Here is a 15,042-nt window from a genome sequence, read left to right on the forward strand (position 1 = left end):
TCCAGCACTACACCAACACTGAATGGCAACATATCTACGAAATTAGTGTCAAATTATTGTTGCAATGCATGAACTCTGTGGCTTCATTTATTTGTTTCAACCCAACAGCTCTTTTTCAAAATCAACTAAATATTTGAATGGTATATTCTTTTCTGTTAAATTATATACTGGTGTAGTAAAGCTTGCCATGATCTTAATGAGTGTTTGATATTCAACTTGTGCAAGTTTTTTAATTGCCTTGTCTTTTTTTCTAGATAATATTTTGCCATAAGAAATTATAGTAGAGAGTGGAGCATAAAGATCTCCCACATTCATCATCATCATCATCGTTTAACGTCTGCTTTCCATGCTAGCATGGGTTGGACGATTTGACTGAGGACTGGTGAACCACCAGGCTCCAATCTGATTTGGCAGAGTTTCTACAGCTGGATGCCCTTCCTAACGCCAACCACTCTGAGAGTGTAGTGGGTGCTTTTACGTGCCACCAGCACGAAAACCAGTCAGACGGTACTGGCAACGGCCACGCTCAAAATGGTGTATTTTACGTGCCACCTGCACAGGAGCCAGTCCAGCGGCACTGGCAACGGTCTCACTCGAATGTCTCTACACGTGCCAGGAAGGCAACACTGGGCACAGGTGCCATCACGATTTCGCTTGCCCCAACAGGTCTTCGCAAGCAGAGTTTCATTGTGAATGAATATAAAAAGAGAACACAACCACCCTGGAAAAAATTTATTATATTTCTGAAAAGTACATAAAAAACAGTTTATATTACTGGGTTTTAAAAACTATATTGGGCAAATGGTGGCCATTGTTGGCAATACATTGATGCAATCGTTCCCAGAAGTTCTCCATGACTCTCCATGTCATCTCAGGTGGTATTGCATTGATTTCCTCATGAATCCTTTCTTTGAAATCCTCAAGAGTTCGAGGACGATGCTGGAAAGCTTTTTCCTTTAGGTATCCCCAAAGGAAAAAGTCACAAGGGCTTAAATCTGGTGACCTTGCCGGCTGCCCCACATCTCCCTTCAAAGAAATCAAATGCCCAGGAAACATTTCCCTCAACACTCCAAGTGAATGTTGTGCTGTTGAAACCATAGATGTTTGGTATCCAACCCATCCATTTCAGGGTGCAAAAAATTCTCCAACATTTCAAAGTACTGGCCAGAGGTAACCGTTACTGTTTCATCACCTTCTTCAAAAACGTATGGGCCAGTGACTCCAAAAGCAGCAATGAAGCAGTCTTTCAAGGAGTTCGTGAGGATTATGTTCAGCCCAGTAGCGAAAATTCTGCTTGTTAATGTTTCCATTGATATGGAAGTGAGCCTCATTGGTACTCAGAAGAACAGCTACAGCAAGAACTTGTGCAAGAATATCTGCACATAGGGCTTTACGATTGTTATGATTGGTGTCGGTTAATTCTTGAACTAACATCATTTTGTAAGGATGCAGTTTCAAATCAGCATGCAGAGAATCCTCCTCAAACTTCAGCTAGATTTTTCTAATGCTATGCTTATGATCAGAATGCTTTGGTGATTGCTGAACAGATGCTATCATTAATGCTACATTTTCTGGAGTTTTAACGGTCCTAGGTCTGCCTGGAGATTTTCTTTTCAATGTGGATTCAGTTGCTTGAAGGTTAGAAATTCAAAGTAAAATCATTTTCTGGTGTGGTACAGATGCATTCCGACTGAGTGCAAAGTGTCTATGGAATGCTTGCTGTGTCGCTATTACAGATCGGTTGTTTTCATAATATCCTTGAACAACAAAGCCATGATGTTCACTGGTCTAATTCATGACGGGTTCTAAAAAAGAAAGAAATTTTTTGAGTAATGAATGAATATGAAAATGGTAGAACCTAAAAAAAGAAGTTTTTGAGTATTTAATAATGAATACAAAAATGATATATCTTAGTCTTCCAAATGAAGCCTGTTCCGTCTCTCTACTTTTACTGAAGTCCACATGGTGCAGCCTCCAAATGTGGGAGATTTTTATGCTCCACCCTGTATAATGAAGAGAACTGCATTTCCTTTATAACACTTTAAGCCATTATCACTTAACTCTTTAAATATTATTTCTAAATTATTTAAACGTTCCTCATTCATAATGCTGGTGAGGATGATATTGTCCAGTATACTGCACAATTTTTTATGTCAGATTACGTCTGATCAAACAAAATATAAAAATGTTCTAGATGCACTGGAAATCCCAAATAGCATTCATTTGTACTTGAAAGGCATATTTATATGAAATAATTTTCGTGTCTCTTCTATTAACCTGTAAATATGTGCCTTTTACACTGATTATACTGGCTTTTTGCGGGGTGGGGATGCTATGTGGATATCATGAAAATACCTCATGGAGTGATGGCCATGTTCTGCATAGTTACAGGTTGCCCTTTTGCAAAGTATAGCACTCATTCAGCCATCCTGCCAGGGAGAAAGTGAAATCATGGGATTGCTGTATGGTGGGTTGTGAAGAGGTAACAGAAGAACTCGACTGAGCCAATGATGCTGAGCAGAGGAATCTTGGAAGATCAATGGTCAGGAACACCAAGATCCATCAAGAAAATAACTGCAATGCATCCATAGGGGTAGCGTCCATGGTTGTGTAATCAGCTAATGAAAGATTCAGTATGATTTAAGCTCCCAATTCAAATTCATAATAACGGAATTGGTTGGTGACAGAGTCATGGGAATCTGTGAAAGCAGCATGACCAAATCATCATATTATCATTTTACCCTAGTCTCTTTGAGATTTTGTAATTGCTAGGCATGAATTTTGCAGTTCAGCTTCCAGTCAGTGAAAATTGGTGCAACTTAATCACTGTAATTAGTCAGTTCTAATTTGTTATAAAGGATTTTATGTTGTTAATTTTCTTTCACTAATTTGGCTTTTGGAAACAGTAATGATCTAACCTTCCAATTTATTAGTTTTGCACAAGAATGCAAAGTGTGGCCTGTTTTTATGATGTAGCCTAAACCAAGTGAAAATTCTTTAGAATATTTAGTACATAAATCATTGATTTTATTTTTAATATTCAGAGTTGAATTATGAACATTAATTAACAATGTCAGTAGTATCATTGAACATAGATATTGGTGATAAATGCTTTTGACCGATTCATTCCAAATAAATTTGAATCTATTTCAGAATCAATAACTTATAAAGAATATTTAGTACATAAATCAGCACTGTAGTCTCCACTGAAGCTGTCCAGATTACAGCATTTACAGTGTTCACAGAACATTGAGCAGCAGTCATGATGTCGACATTTTGGTACTTGGCATGAATCATCATATTCCAATATTTAGATGGCTTCCAGTCCTCTATGCCAGCTAATTATTTCTCAACTACAGCTTTAATCTTTTTGCTCAGCAATGCTGTTGACCATTCACCAATATATGAAGCTGTACCTGAAAAAAGGAAATATAAAAAAAAAAAAAAATCATCAAATTTAGCCCAAATACCCTGTAGATTATGTCTGGAAGATAACTTACTCAAAGTAGCCACCCTCAGCTTCCAGAGAGCTCTGGAACCTGTGTCTCTAGTAAGATCTATGAACACCTTGATCTTGGCCTAGGGGTTGCAGGCAGAGCAGTTGGTGTTTTTTTCCTAACTGCACCCCAGGAATGGTGGCTGGTAAAGTCTCCGACAACCACTTCTAACTCTTTCTGGAGGCATAGTAAGGAGCCAAATCCTGTTGCTACACGTATAGCCTTTCAGCCCAGGATTTACTAGTCTCCAGCAGCTCCACATAGCTGATTCAATTGAGTCAGTGGAGATAAATTCCAGTGTGCAGATGCAGTCAGAGCGTCTCCCCTTCTGCTGGCAATAGCTTCATAGTCTCTGTTGCAGCCATCCATTTCATGCCTTGCAGCCTTTACAATGTTTACAGAGCATTGAACATCATGTTAGCATCTTGACACCTAGCCTGACTCATCATGGTAACTCTTTTCCAGTATTCAGATGGCATCCAGTCCTCCATGTTAGCTAACTTTTATGCTTTCCAATGCTGTTGGCTCTTCACCAATACATCAAGCTATTCCTAAAAAAAGGACAAAAAAAAAAACCCCCAGAAAAAAAGAATCTCATCAGATTTTGCTCAAACACCCTGTAAATGAATTTCGTGTGTCAATATTTGCTAGCATATGCATAGCACTCAAAGGAAACATTTACTCAGGTATTCATTTAACATTATTTTCTGTAATATTGACCCACCTTTACTTCACTGTTCTTAATAACTGGGTTGAATGTAACATAAAATTGCTTCATTTCTTCTGCCTGGCAAATTATATTAATAGCATTATTTCTACAACTCTATTGGCTTTGTAAAACATACATTTTATGTAAACTTTGCTTTGATTGAAATTAGTTATATTCTATATCTGTATAATTCTCCAGTTTCAAATTTGCACTCCCAAATCATGTATTGAATTATTTTACCAATTAGACTGGAAGAACATTATCTTCTGTTGGCATGTAGACAATATAAGTAGTATGCATATTTATTATCATTGCTATTGTAATGAACCCTTAATTTTATACAATTCTTGACCCTTGACTTTCAAACAAACAGCAATGCTTTCGATTCAATAGACATTCTTCTGATAGGAGAGTACAATACAGTTGTTTACAATTCCCAATAGTTTTGTTTACAACAACTAGGTTTGTCTGTATTCTTGCTGCTATTATTCCCAGTTTTTTTTGAGTCAGTTGTCTGCATGAAGCTGACCCAACAACCCATCTTGTTTTCCATGATTTAAACCCCATTCTCTAACATGACAAAATAGCGAGTAGTTTTTGCCTTCATTATTGATGCAGTTTAGACAGAAATAATTGGTAATCCAATTATGATAGAACAATTGTCAATTACATGGAACACTAACCAGCTCAACAGTGGCACATCAATACCATCATCTCATACATGAAACAGATCAACATTAACTATGGCAAATATTTAATCACCATCTCTCTACCAAAACTCAAGAAAAAACAAACAAACAAATTCAGTAGAAATATGGTTTTAATTACTGGTTACCTATGTAAACAGGATTTCTTGGGAAAGTTTCTTTTATATCTTGTTAATTTTTCAAGCAATGAAACAGTTAATATCTTTAAATAATAATTAATCATTTCAACCTTTTAACTGTTTTCAACATGTATTGGCCTAATCTACCACCCAGTAACAAATATTTCCTTTTTCTTGGGTGGCTTTATCATTAACTCAATTTTCGTTTGTTTCACACACACAACTAACATAAATACAGGAACAATACACATTAATCAATTAATTATGCAGCTGAAGAGCAGACTTGCTGTAGTCTGCAGTTTTCAGCTTTCCCCTCCAACTAGATATTCCTTTAGAGCACATGGTGATATCAAAGTAAACCATATTTATGTTAGGAAAACTATACCATTTCACCTTTCTGCAGATTCTCTTATATGAAAGCATTTTCTTAAGATTCACTTGCAATGTGCACATGCAAAACCTTACTTGTAGCTTGTGTGCATATCACACACTCACTTGTATCTTGTATACATATCATGCAGCCACCTGTCCAATTTGCACCTTGCACATGCATACATGCTATTTCTCTGTTGGTTCTACAGTCAACTCACTTCTATTAAAATATTTGTATTACCATTTTGTTAGTTGTTATCAATCACTGCTTCTCCATCAATCTAAGCGGCTAATGTAACAATTTCATTCTCTTCAAGCAACAAGTGGTATTTTGGTTTCACTGTTTTATCACATTTTATTTTCACCATTTTAACTATCCTAAATAGGAGTGTGACAGTTTACTCTTTTTTGGTTTTCACTTCAATGGAGCAGATTGAGCTGTTTTCTCTTTCCACAGTAAAAAAGCAATACAGAGCAGAACAACCAACCATTTAGTGATTTCTATCAATAATACACATATGTTCACTTCTTTTCCTTTTCTCATGATCTGCTTGCATACATGTGGCACTCAAATAAGTCAATGACATAACATTACTTTTTACAATACAGAACCTCTCATTTAGCTAGTCATGGTACAAGACATGTCCTGTTTAAATGAATTGCCTTCAAGCCAATTATATTAATAATGCTTTTTCTACAACACAAATGACAATTTTGTAATTAAAAAAAAAAAAGCTGTAATACATTATGATTTATGTAAATTTGGTCGGATTGTAAATTGAAACCCGTTACATTTTGTGCTTGAATTATTGTAACTATTTCAATCCTGCATTTTAGAAACAATGTGCAGTCTAGTTCCTATTGAATTATTCTATCAATAAGACAGAACACAATCTTTCTTTTTTTGGTATGTAGAAAATAAAGGACAAATGATACATAATTTAGTATTATTATCTCAGCAAATCCTTTATTTTCTACAAGTGAAATAATCAAGATCTAACTAATTGTAATTTCCCAATCACTCATTTCTAACTATTTTACTGAAGAAAACTGAGACTGGAAAAACTCTGAGATTGCTTATGTTTTCATGAATTAATCAGGACCTGAATAAGAAGTGGTTTACACATATGGACATAGAAACAACAGCTGACACAAACTTGCTAAGAGCAGAGTTCAATATCACTAATGTGAGCAAATTGAGGACATTTTATTGTTAAATGTGATACAGTAGTCCAATGTCACTGTGAATAGTAGTTGTAGTAATAATTTTGTAAGGCAAATAGAGCCAAGAATCATGTCTAGATATAACAAAATGCTTTTAAGAGCGTACTAATTCATGACAGAGCAGCATTCAGCTATTACACATTGATGTAATAACAATAATGATTTCTTTCATAAATAATAATTTCTTTCATAACAACAATAATGTTTACAAAACATTTGAAAATTTTACAGAACAACTACATTAGTCCCCCACCTCTCTCAACCACTCAGCCCTGTCCAAGCAAAGCTTTAGAATACAATACAGTTCTTTGGTCGACTGAAAAAGAAAGAGGAATCACAAGTTCAAAACTTGATAGGGCTGGTATTCTGACTAAAGCTGACTTTTACTTGGCAGTGTCTTGGCGATAAATAGGTGTATATTCACTTTTATGTCAGTTATCCCACTAATCATCAGAGACATTATATGACCAGTTCTCTTCAACTGGCATAGTCTGGAACTTGGTCTCCATCAGGCAGTTTCTGGTGGTTAACTCTTTATGACAAGTGGAATTCCTAAAGGCACTTCATGTTTTCAAAAGTGCAGCAATGATCCTTGCATGGATTACATATAGGTAAAGCCATGTGAGCTAAGACTGTACTTTCATTGTGAACATTAATTCTGGTCAACAAGTTCAAATCCAATCAAAACTCTTGCCAATGACATTAGAGTTCTATATCATGTCTCCTTATCATGTAGTAGTAGTAGTAGTAATGCAACACCCTAACTTGTAATATATCACACTATTACACAGAATCACAGCATTATCTGACCTACATATTAGCTATTACAAACTCAAGAATCATCTACAGAACTAGGCTCCACACATCTGAGAGGGTTTAAGACCCTGAATACTTGAACCCTGATCATGAACTTTCTTAAGTGCTTAAATACAGGAGACATAAATATACTGACATAGTCTCATTCCATTAATAATATACAACACTAAAAGAGACACCAACCTAAGGCTTTTATTTTTCTTTCAGTTTTTAACTTTTTCAAGAAAATCAACGAGTAAATAAATGGAGCACAAGTGCACTTGGTCACCAGAAGCTGGAAATCTAAACATTCTATGCAATTTCAATATTATTATAGAGACACACAAGCACATCAAAAATTTTTAATGTGTCTCACACTGGCTGCTATAGTTTTTAATTGAAACTAAATTCTTAGAAAGCTACACTGCAATTCTAGCATCTAATAAAATCCAGTAACTAAACGAACATCAGAGCATCAAAAACACAATTTAACAATGCACACCTTCCAGTATATGTCTTGAATAACTAACTAAACACACCAACTGAGTCTTGATTAAGTGCAAGTAAAGTGTTGTTCAGGGATAACATTGGAATGCTGGCAACAGGTAAGAACCCAGAATGTGAAATCTTATCTTTCTAGATATTCTACATTAATATAACATCATCAACAATAATAATGATGATGATGAATTTTAAATTGACACAGGCCTTTTTTTTTTGTTAACCAGTTTTATTGACCCTGGAATAATGAAAGGCAAAATCAATTTGAATCAATCTCCTTTACCACAACTCATTTTGTCTATCACTACCATTTTTGTGATGCTAGAGCCTTAATCATCATCATCATTGAAAATAAAACTAATGTAATAATAGACTGTGATTGTCAAGTAGACAGACTGTTGCAGGCAGAGTTATGCAGTCTGTCGAGAGACATAACATGATAGATAAAGTAAGGTTTGGAGTCATGATCATATGGATAGAAATGTAGTGACATAGCTACATATATAACCAATGTTTTAGAGTCCATTTTTGCATGTTGGTATGATTTGGGTAGATCAACAATAAAGTGCCACATATCTTGATCATGAAAATTACCCAGTTCTTGATAACAGGGAAAGAAACATTAAATACAAAATCAAAATACTTTTTGATGAGTCACAAAGTTGAAGATTTAAAGAGGAAGGAAATAGGGTACATGATGCTCGTACTAATTTGAAAGGTATTAGCAGTGTAAAGGTATGAAATGGCTTCAACCAGGAACCGAAACTGCACTGTGAATTCACTAAAGTACTAGTTACTATAATAAAATAATGGTTTCTCACACTGGCATAACATCAAGTAACCAAAATCCTCCCTAATTCTATTTTGGGAAATTGAAATCTATAATTGATGTGTGAATATATAAAGAGAGAGGTTTTATTAATAGAGAAATATTAATTGAAGGTTGTGTTTCCAAAACAGAACTCCATCCTTCAAATCCAGATTCTCAAACTTGGTTCACAATTAATTGATACTTTGCTCAGCAAGATTACACAAACATGCTACACCTTTGAGTTAATCATCCATCAATACTTTCTTTTAGTCTTGCAAGTGATAATATATTGATTCCAAGAAAGAACAAAGTGAAGTGCTTTTTTCATTGCCTTTGCCACATTGACAGGTGGACGTAAACTCAAAGCTAATAAAAACTCATCGCTTTTAGAAATACTACAAAAGATTACATCTGTGAACTACACCAATTACTAACACCAGTTCAGAGTTTGCTTCACTTAGCTGTTAGAGTTGCATCCCATTCATTTGATTATCTGCACTCTCCATTTCACATTCTTTGAGAGACATTAAGTATACATGATAGAACCAAGGTGACCAAATTATAACCAGTGACATGTGAGAATCATGTCTTGTGTGCAGAAGATCCTAAAAATCTTAAATCAACCCTCGCTTATCAGGTGGATGTTTGGCAATATTATCTTGAGGGGAGACAGTGCATACAAATACATACATACAGTATACACATATGAAAAAAAGAACATACATGAGTTGGAGGGTGGATATATTGGCCTCTATTTTATGCTCTGTCACTTCAAATGTTGAATAATAACATGAAAAAAAAATGAATAAATTAGTATCCTCCCAAACCACCACACTTCCAATGTTACTTTGCTTATTTCAAAATTTATTTTATTTTTATTAAATAGTTTTATCTCCAGTGACAATGTGTGTGCAAACACATCTGCGAGTTTAGTTCTGTTCCATAAGTTTACAAAACAAAAAACACACAAGAGAGAGAGAGAGAGTCAGAAAGTGAAAATAAGAATAGGAAAAGACTACAGAGTGTATTGAAAATATCATTGGCAACAAACCAAGATATGGCTACATACTCAAACTGAACAAGAAATTATTCTATAAATCAAGTGAAGAAGAAAAAGAATACATGTGAAGAAGGTAGATGTGGTGGTAGGGAATGGGGGGAGTTGAGGCGTTTTCAATTCTGCTAAAACAAAACTGCCACATTTGATAAAGGAAAAACAAACATCATCATCATCAACAACAATCTCAATAACAATAACAAGGGTAGTGAATGTCACTTGCGATTCTACCGCAAAAACAACCACCATCAACATGGCTGCTGACAAAAACAACAAAAAAAGTTAATCAATGGCAATAATAGAGTGTAAAACAACAAGAGGAGAGAAAAAAAAAAAAAAAGACAAGTTTTCCTCAGAACATTCTTAGATTCTTTGATAGGTAGAAAAGCCATCGTTCAAGATGAGGGACACAGCATAACACTGTTTCTGAGAAAATACATAATTGCCCTTGCAAATATCAGACTAACTGTCTGTCTATCACTGGAGGAAATAGTTTTGATTTTTTTCACTCCAGAACCCTTCAGTTGATTGCAATCTGCATATGCTATTAGCAGTATGCATTATATATATATACACGCACACACATAAATATATAACATGTATATTAATACACTATATATATTTTACACACACACACACACAGTGGCCAAAATTCTGAACATTTTCTTACATAGTTGTTGCTTGTTGACTTTGTGCCCATTTCCTATTTATAATAATTTTCCTTGATATCTTCAAAGAATACTTTATGGTTCTGTAACCTAAGTTACTTTAAAATGGATATTGTTCTTCAACTGAATAAAGCAACATTGACATTTAAATACTGCAAAATGCATTAATGTCAAGTACCTGAAGCACCATATAAAGCAAAATAATTTAGTGTACTGTATAACAATAAGTATTAGTGTTCAGAACAATATTATGTTTGCTTCAATCAACTGAGTTTTCCAAACTGAAAACTGATACTGGTCTACATTCTTGATTATGAATGTTTTATCGGGTTAAGGTTGAGGTTCTTTACAATCCATTGTAAAAACGTTTATTTTATGGTCTTCAACCATTTCATACCGGATTTCGCTCAATATGGGGGTGCTGTCAACCTGAAAAATTGCTTCATTTGAATTATGAGGAAGTATGTCAACTTCATTCAAAAAATAGTTTCTTTAAATTTAAATTTCTATTTATAATTTCAATATGGCTACAATTTCTACACTATTACATTTCTTGACAGTCTTGTTTTAAATTAAAGAGCTTGTACCTGATACTTCTATTGCTTGATCTGACCTCTCAAGCTGATAATGTCTGCAAGATTTTTTTTGATGTCTTCCAATGATCAGTTAGAGCTGACTTGATATGTTGGTTAGGCTACTCGCTGTGTTTTGCAGTCTTCACAGTTTCAACCTTTTTTATAAGTGTTGACAAACTTTTTTATGCCACATTTTGTTCCATGTTCTACAATGTTTCTAGTTATTTGTTGAAAGGTGTAAACTTATTCTCAAAGGATCTATTCATTGCTTAGATAAGTGGTTCTCAACCAGTCTTTTTTTTTTACCTATGGACTCCTTTCATCACTACTTTACACTGGTGAACCCCATAGCTATTCAATGTTTAAAAACTATTTATACAGATACTTCTTTCAAAATTCCTATTTTGTCTTACAAAGATTAACTTGTGTAGGTTGAACTATATAAAATATTAGAGAAAGAAACAGATTTTCCTTGCTGTAAAAACATCTAAAGAAAAATTTCTTCATGGGCCCCCCCCCCCCCCATCTCCACCCCCAGGGGTCATGTAGACTCTAGTTGACAACCACTAGCTTAGATGGTGGCCAATTATTTTGAACATGTGAGAACATGTGAAGAAGGCAAATTCAATACTTTACCATCAATGATTGAGTAGTTGCGAGAAATAATGAGAGTGTAGATCAATGAAAGGCAACCTCTGAAACTAGTGTGATCGGGCTTCAACAATAATTGGTTACTGAAAGTAATCATACTGTGTTCACCACTAATTGGTGACTTAAAGAGGAATGATCCTGTTACAATGTTGATTGGCTAATGAACAGGAAGTACAGAAATCACATTTTTACTTTCAGTAACAGATTTATACAGCCTTAATTTTATTAATATCTGTTTTAGTGTGAACAACATATCAATTTCAAAGTAAAATAGATAAAAGATCAACAAAACTTTTGAAATTGATTACAAACATAATGAAGAGGAAAAAGTATGAACCCAACAGGTAACAAGGGTATAAGAGTTTTGGCCACTACACTATATATATATATATATATATATATATATATATAACATACACATTTATACACCCAGGTATATGCATATATATGTATATATACACACATATGCATATAAACACACATATACACATACACAACACATATATTTATCCATATGCATATTGAATATACAAATATATACAAACGTTTATGGATAGATAAATTTACATAGGCACGTATATATATATATATATATATATATATATATATATATATATATATATATATATATATCTTAGGTCCTTGTAGGGTATTTCCAGAGAAGAACTCAATCCAAGTTTATATATATATATATATATATATATATATATATATAAACACACACACACACAGATGCATATATACATTTAAGTCTGGTAAGTGCTATGCATGAAACACTTGGCTCTTACAATGTTTTGATAAATATACATATATATATAATTACATACATACATGTGTGAGTGTATATATATATATATATATATATATATATATATATATGTATACATATATATATGTACATCTGTGGGTATACATACACACACACACAAAGTGTGTGTGTGTAAATATATATACACACAAACACACATATAATGTGTGTGTGTGTGTAAATAAATAAATAAATATATATATATATATATATATATATATATATATATATATATCTCAGGACAGATATGTCTGTGTGTGGGATTAAGAAAAATGAAAGTTTACATTAGTAGTAACTATTTTATATGCATGTATATTACATTTGCTCAGCTGTCTCAACATGTTACTCAACATGTTATCATGTGTGGAGTCAGGAATTTTTGACAGGTTGATATTTGTGTAACTATAAAGAAGTGAGCATGAGTGTGTGTATGTTTGTATATATACATGCAAATACATGTGTGTGTGTGTGTGTGTGTCTCATCAGACACAACCATATAAAAATGTATGTTTGTGTGCATATGCTAATTTTAGTTTAGACATACAGCTTTGGTTGTGTGAATATACATTAAAATAAAAAACAAACACTGATGCATATGCATATAATCATTTGTGTAGATAAGTAAAGGGTATACGAGAGTGGATTTAGTCACAAGTAACAGGAGTGGATTTTAGGTTCTGTAACAAACAAAAAGTAAAAAATAAAACATAAAAAATATGTTCACAAATAAACAAAAACAAAAAATTGGATGCATGTGCATGAGAAGAATTTGATGTATATACATGTACATACACACACGAATGTGTGTATGTGTACTGATACACATGTGAATGAAATAGTGTGTATATTCAGGGAAAATTAAATTCACATTTTACAGCATATATGTACATGTGTGTGTGTATGTGAATGCATGCATGCATGCACACGTTTACATTATGCTGTAGCCAAACACTAAAACCACTCTCCACAAAAAGATAGATGCGAAAATGTAAATACATAAATGCATATATGTATATACTTATGTCACCATCATCATCATTTAACATCTGTCTTCCATGCAGGCATAGGTTGGAGAATACATATTTTAAATTACACTTATACAATTATATGCAAACATAACAGTATATATATATATATATATATATACATACATACATGAGTGTGTGTGTGTGTCTATATACCTTGTGCTATATCTGTATACAATTGTGTAATTTGTGGAGCTACATCACTGGCTCAAGGGCATAGAGTTTACTCCACAAACATTTCAGTCTTAGTCACAGATATAGCAGCACATGCATTGTTTCATGGGTTGTGTTTTCTCCTGTAAGAACCACTGATACATGTATGCACTCTCTCTTATGATCACACATTCCAACATAAATGCCTGCATATATATATATATATATATATATATATATATCATCACCATCATATAATGTCTGTCTTCCATGCATGCATGGGTAGGATGGTTAACAGAAATACACACACGTAATATACATACATTTTTGTATACATATACACGTGTATATATATATATATATATATATATATATATATATATGTGCATACATACATATACACATAAATACACACACACACACATATATATAGACACACAGAGATACATATGGATATGTTAGTAATGAACTGAAAGAATGAGTACTAAACACCGGATGAGTGGATAAATATTTCTTTTAATAGAATTGTGTTAATTTTTGGAGGACAATTCCCATTAATTTAACCAGATTTTGAAGTTCAATCAATACACTGCCATTGATTTGACAAATCAACAGCAGAATATAAGTACTTCAAACTTAACAAGGATATATATATGTATATAGGCATATATAAATGAATATACACACACATATGTATACATATATATATTATATATAGATGTATATGTATATAATATATACATATATTTGTATAACATATATTCATTTACATAGTTATATATACAAAAATACTTTCACGCATATATACACACGTGTACATAAATAAAAAATGTATACATACATTCAAATATGGACATTACATATACATAAAACCTACACACACACATACATGACAAACATATACATATAAACATACATGTAAATGTACTTGTTAAAACCAGTTATGATAAATATATCTATAAATTCACATACAAACAATTCAATCTATTTAATCCATCTTGCCATATATATATATATATGCACACATACACACTGTTTGCTTGTCCATGCACTTCTCACTATTCTAGAATGTGTTTAGACAAATATTTATTATTAAGGCATTATTTTACAGCCAGATGCTCTTCCTGTCACCAAACCTTACCTGTTATATAAGCAAGGAATCTCTTACTCAAACATACTGTCAAAAGTGCAGAGCCAATGGACAACGTTGCTGACATGAAAAATGACAACAAACTTTAACTGCTTGGAGCTCTGGACATTTTAATGTGAAGCTTGGAAGGTATAAACATTCACTAAGTTACTCCTCCCCTCCCCACACACATAACAGCTGTCTACCAAATTCATTTGCAAAACATTGGCTAGCCTGGTTT

General features: G+C 33.4%; 1 protein-coding gene across 1 annotated transcript in view; it reads right to left on the reverse strand.

The window, feature by feature from the left end:
- Nucleotides 1-717: 717 nt before the first annotated feature.
- LOC106875078 (uncharacterized) overlaps nucleotides 718-15,042 on the reverse strand; it is a 97,897-nt gene continuing 83,572 nt past the window's right edge. Inside the window, exon 9 of the mRNA XM_052972750.2 lies at nucleotides 718-1,805. Coding sequence (XP_052828710.2) covers nucleotides 1,794-1,805 — 12 coding nt within the window. The 3' untranslated portion in view covers nucleotides 718-1,793. The remainder of the gene's footprint in view (nucleotides 1,806-15,042) is intronic.

This window comes from Octopus bimaculoides, chromosome 14, assembly GCF_046866305.1.
Source record: "Octopus bimaculoides isolate indiv1 chromosome 14, ASM4686630v1, whole genome shotgun sequence".
In the NCBI taxonomy this organism is placed as follows: domain Eukaryota; kingdom Metazoa; phylum Mollusca; class Cephalopoda; order Octopoda; family Octopodidae; genus Octopus; species Octopus bimaculoides.